This window comes from Salmo salar, chromosome 26, assembly GCF_965601325.2.
Source record: "Salmo salar chromosome 26, fSalSal1, whole genome shotgun sequence".
NCBI classification, from domain to species: domain Eukaryota; kingdom Metazoa; phylum Chordata; class Actinopteri; order Salmoniformes; family Salmonidae; genus Salmo; species Salmo salar.
In genome coordinates this window covers 46,545,001-46,548,021 of record NC_138316.1, presented here as the reverse complement: position 1 = coordinate 46,548,021, position 3,021 = coordinate 46,545,001, and the positions used below count along the sequence as shown (strand labels likewise).

The 3,021-nt window shown below is 49.8% G+C and overlaps 1 protein-coding gene across 4 annotated transcripts in view; it reads right to left on the bottom strand.

Annotated features, from left to right (window-relative positions):
- Positions 1-501: 501 nt before the first annotated feature.
- LOC106587736 (mitogen-activated protein kinase 6) overlaps positions 502-3,021 on the bottom strand; it is a 28,994-nt gene continuing 26,474 nt past the window's right edge. For all 4 annotated transcript variants that reach the window (XM_045708011.2, XM_045708012.2, XM_045708010.2 and 1 more), the window contains exons 7-8: positions 2,976-3,021; positions 502-2,893 (exon numbers count right to left, since the gene is read on the bottom strand). The exon at positions 2,976-3,021 is cut by the window's right edge and continues 78 nt beyond it. In XM_045708011.2, the coding sequence (XP_045563967.1) occupies positions 1,703-2,893; positions 2,976-3,021 (1,237 nt within the window). In that variant the 3' untranslated portion in view covers positions 502-1,702. The remainder of the gene's footprint in view (positions 2,894-2,975) is intronic.

The following is a 3,021-nucleotide window of genomic DNA, read 5'->3' as shown; positions in this document are numbered from 1 at the left end:
AGTGTGTGTGTGTGTGTGTGTGTGTGTGTATGAGGATGGTAGTGTGTGTGTGTGTGTGTGTGTGTGTGTATATGAGGATGGTAGTGTGTGTGTGTGTGTGTGTGTGTGTGTGTGTGTGTGTGTGTGTGTATGAGGATGGTAGTGTGTGTGTGTGTGTGTGTGTGTGTGTGTGTGTGTGTGTGTGTGTGTGTGTATGAGGATGGTAGTGTGTGTGTGTGTGTGTGTGTGTGTGTGTGTGTGTGTGTGTGTGTGTGTGTGTGTGTGTGTGTGTATGAGGATGGTAGTGTGTGTGTGTGTGTGTGTGTGTGTGTGTGTGTGTGTGTGTGTGTGTGTGTGTATGAGGATGGTAGTGTGTGTGTGGTGTGTGTGTAAAGCACTAGTGCGGCTTCGAATGTCTCTCGCTGCTGTTACCTTGAGGTAGATAACACATTTACAAAAGGTCCAGGTGTAATGGTTCGCTGCTGGCATCATGTGTCAAAAAAAACTACAGGATGAAATGAGGGGGTTTCAGGAAGCCTCTTTTGGGAAATTATACAGAAATAAATTAAACAATTGGTAAAAATAATTAAAGTACATTTTCAAATAAAAGCCTGTCCCCCCCTCCCTAATGAAAAGACCTACAGCGGTGGTGATGTCAGTATGACTACGTCTCCCACAATACACCTCTCTCCTTTAGTACACAATGCCCTCAATCTTCTCATATTGGCCCTGTTAAGATATTTATCCTTCCTCCCATGGAGATGTAGAGATCATTACTTGGAAAGAACCTGTTTTTGCATGGACATTTCCATTGAGGGCTTCCACCATTTTAAAGTATTGAACTGGGTGGGGATTCCTATGGGTTGGGAGCGATCAGCCGATGAGCTGAGCGTCGTCTTCTTCAAATTGGTTTGCCTAGTTTGTAAATGGCTTTAAGCTATATGACCACCATCTAGTGGCCCAAATAATTAATAACACTATTTGGTTCAAGACTCGAAGACTGCAGGTGGCGGTAAGTCACCAATATTAGCGTTACACTCTTCAAACATCAAAAGAAGAAGAAAATATACTACTTTAAAATAGAGATATCCTCAATGGCACTGGCCATGCCGTCACAGACACCAGAATGGCAGATACAAAGCTGTGATTTCTATACATCTATTCCTGTGTTGACCACATTACTGATCTACGAGGGTCAGATTGGTTTAAGTAATAGGGTGCAAACTTTCCTTTCACTTATTCAGCCAGGTCTTAGATCAGTGATGAGCTCAGGGGAAGGCTGCAGGATGAACAGGGCTGTTCTGCTAGCATAGCACCACTTCTCATATCCCTCTCTCCTATCCAATTCTCCACCTTTCTTATCTCTTCCCCATTCCTTCTCTCCTTTAGTCTACAGTACTCAGTGTGCAGTGTAAATGCTGCCAGTTTGTGGATGCTGAGGGATAACTGGGGAGATCAACTCAGGTAGGCCCAGTGACCCCAGAGGTAATAACTCTGTTTGATCTGTTAGCAACTTTCAACCCAGTCTATTTTACCTTTAACTCCTACAACTAAAAAAATAATACAAATAAAAGTTTCGATTTTAAAAAGGAGCCATACGATAAGGTATGAAATGATTCAAGTAAAATAACATTACTATCATAATGAAATAAAATACAAGGACAACAGAACCAGCCTAGAGATCTTGCACTGTGAGGAGCATGGTATTGTATCGTTTGGGTTTTTAATTCAGATGCTTGAAGAAGCTGCTGTAGGTTGTGTGGGCGATCTGAGGCGAGCATTTGACCGTGGAGGGAGCGAGGGAGGCCTGGATGGATTTGAGCGGCACATCGGTCGTAGCGTCGAACCCCGGCAGCGCCAGAGAGTCCAGCTGCATGTTAAACATGATTTCTCCGCTCCGCGCCAGGAAGCCCCCCTCGTCCCGTTCCCTCTCCCCTCCCACATCCGAGGGCTCAGGTTCTGGGGTGTCGGCGGCGCTAGCAGCAGTCTCCCCGCTGCCCTCGTCCTTCCTGCTGAACAGTCTGTCCAGGTAGCTGGTGTAGGAGCTGTCCTTCTGGAGCTGCTCCTCTTTCCCAACGTCCCAGCGCCCCGCCCCGTCCATCAGACACCCACCTCTCCGCTCCTCTACCCTCTCCCCCCCTCCGAAGCTCTCCCAGGGGTGTGCGGGACGCGCCCCAGACCCAGCGGTCCCCACGGTGATGCTGACCTGAGCAAAGTTCACCAGACACTTCTCCTCCTTCTCCTGGCTGATGGTTTTGGACATGGAGCCTGACCGCGGAGCCTCCAGCTGGGACACAGACGAGTTGAGCTCGTTCAGGAGGCCCACCTCGCTCAGGAGGCCCACTCCCACCTCGCTCAGGAGGCCCACGTCCCCCAGGAGTCCCACGTCGCTGGGCTCAGTTTGCAGGCTCAGTTTGATGGTGCCGGCGATGAAGGAGTCAAAGTCAAAGCCTTGATTCTGTTGAGTAGTCTGGGTCTGGTTCTTCTCTTGCTGGGAGTCCTTCTCTACGGGGCTCTTCTCTACCTGTAGAACCATCTGAGCCTTCACCAGGCCGTTCTTCTCACACTTGCTCTTCTGGGCCTTGTGCTCCTTGTCTCTGCCTGCAGCCTGAGCCTGTTTCTCTTTACTCTGCTGCTCCTTCCAGTTGGACAGATCTATAATGAGCTTGGGCTCGTAGTAGTGGTTGACCTCGCTGTCCCTCCAGATCAGGTTATCCAGGTAGGATGGAGACACCACCTTGTAGTTACAGGTGTGGGAACACTCCAGGTCACAGTACTTGTTCTCGTGGTGAAGGTCGAAGTGTTCGTCATCGGGGTCGGGCCACGAGCGTTCGGGAGTGAAGAGGGAGGAGTAGCCGTAGGAAGGATCGTCCAGGAACTCCCGGTCTCCGTCTGCATACTTACGAGGGTCCACCTGGAGGGGTAGGAGGGACAGGGGTTAGAGTGGTGACTTGAGGAAGGTGTGTGTGAGTGTGTGTGTGTGTTTCTCTCCGTACCTGGACCTCCTCCTCGTCAGTTTGGTCAGACAGAGCCCGAGGGTCC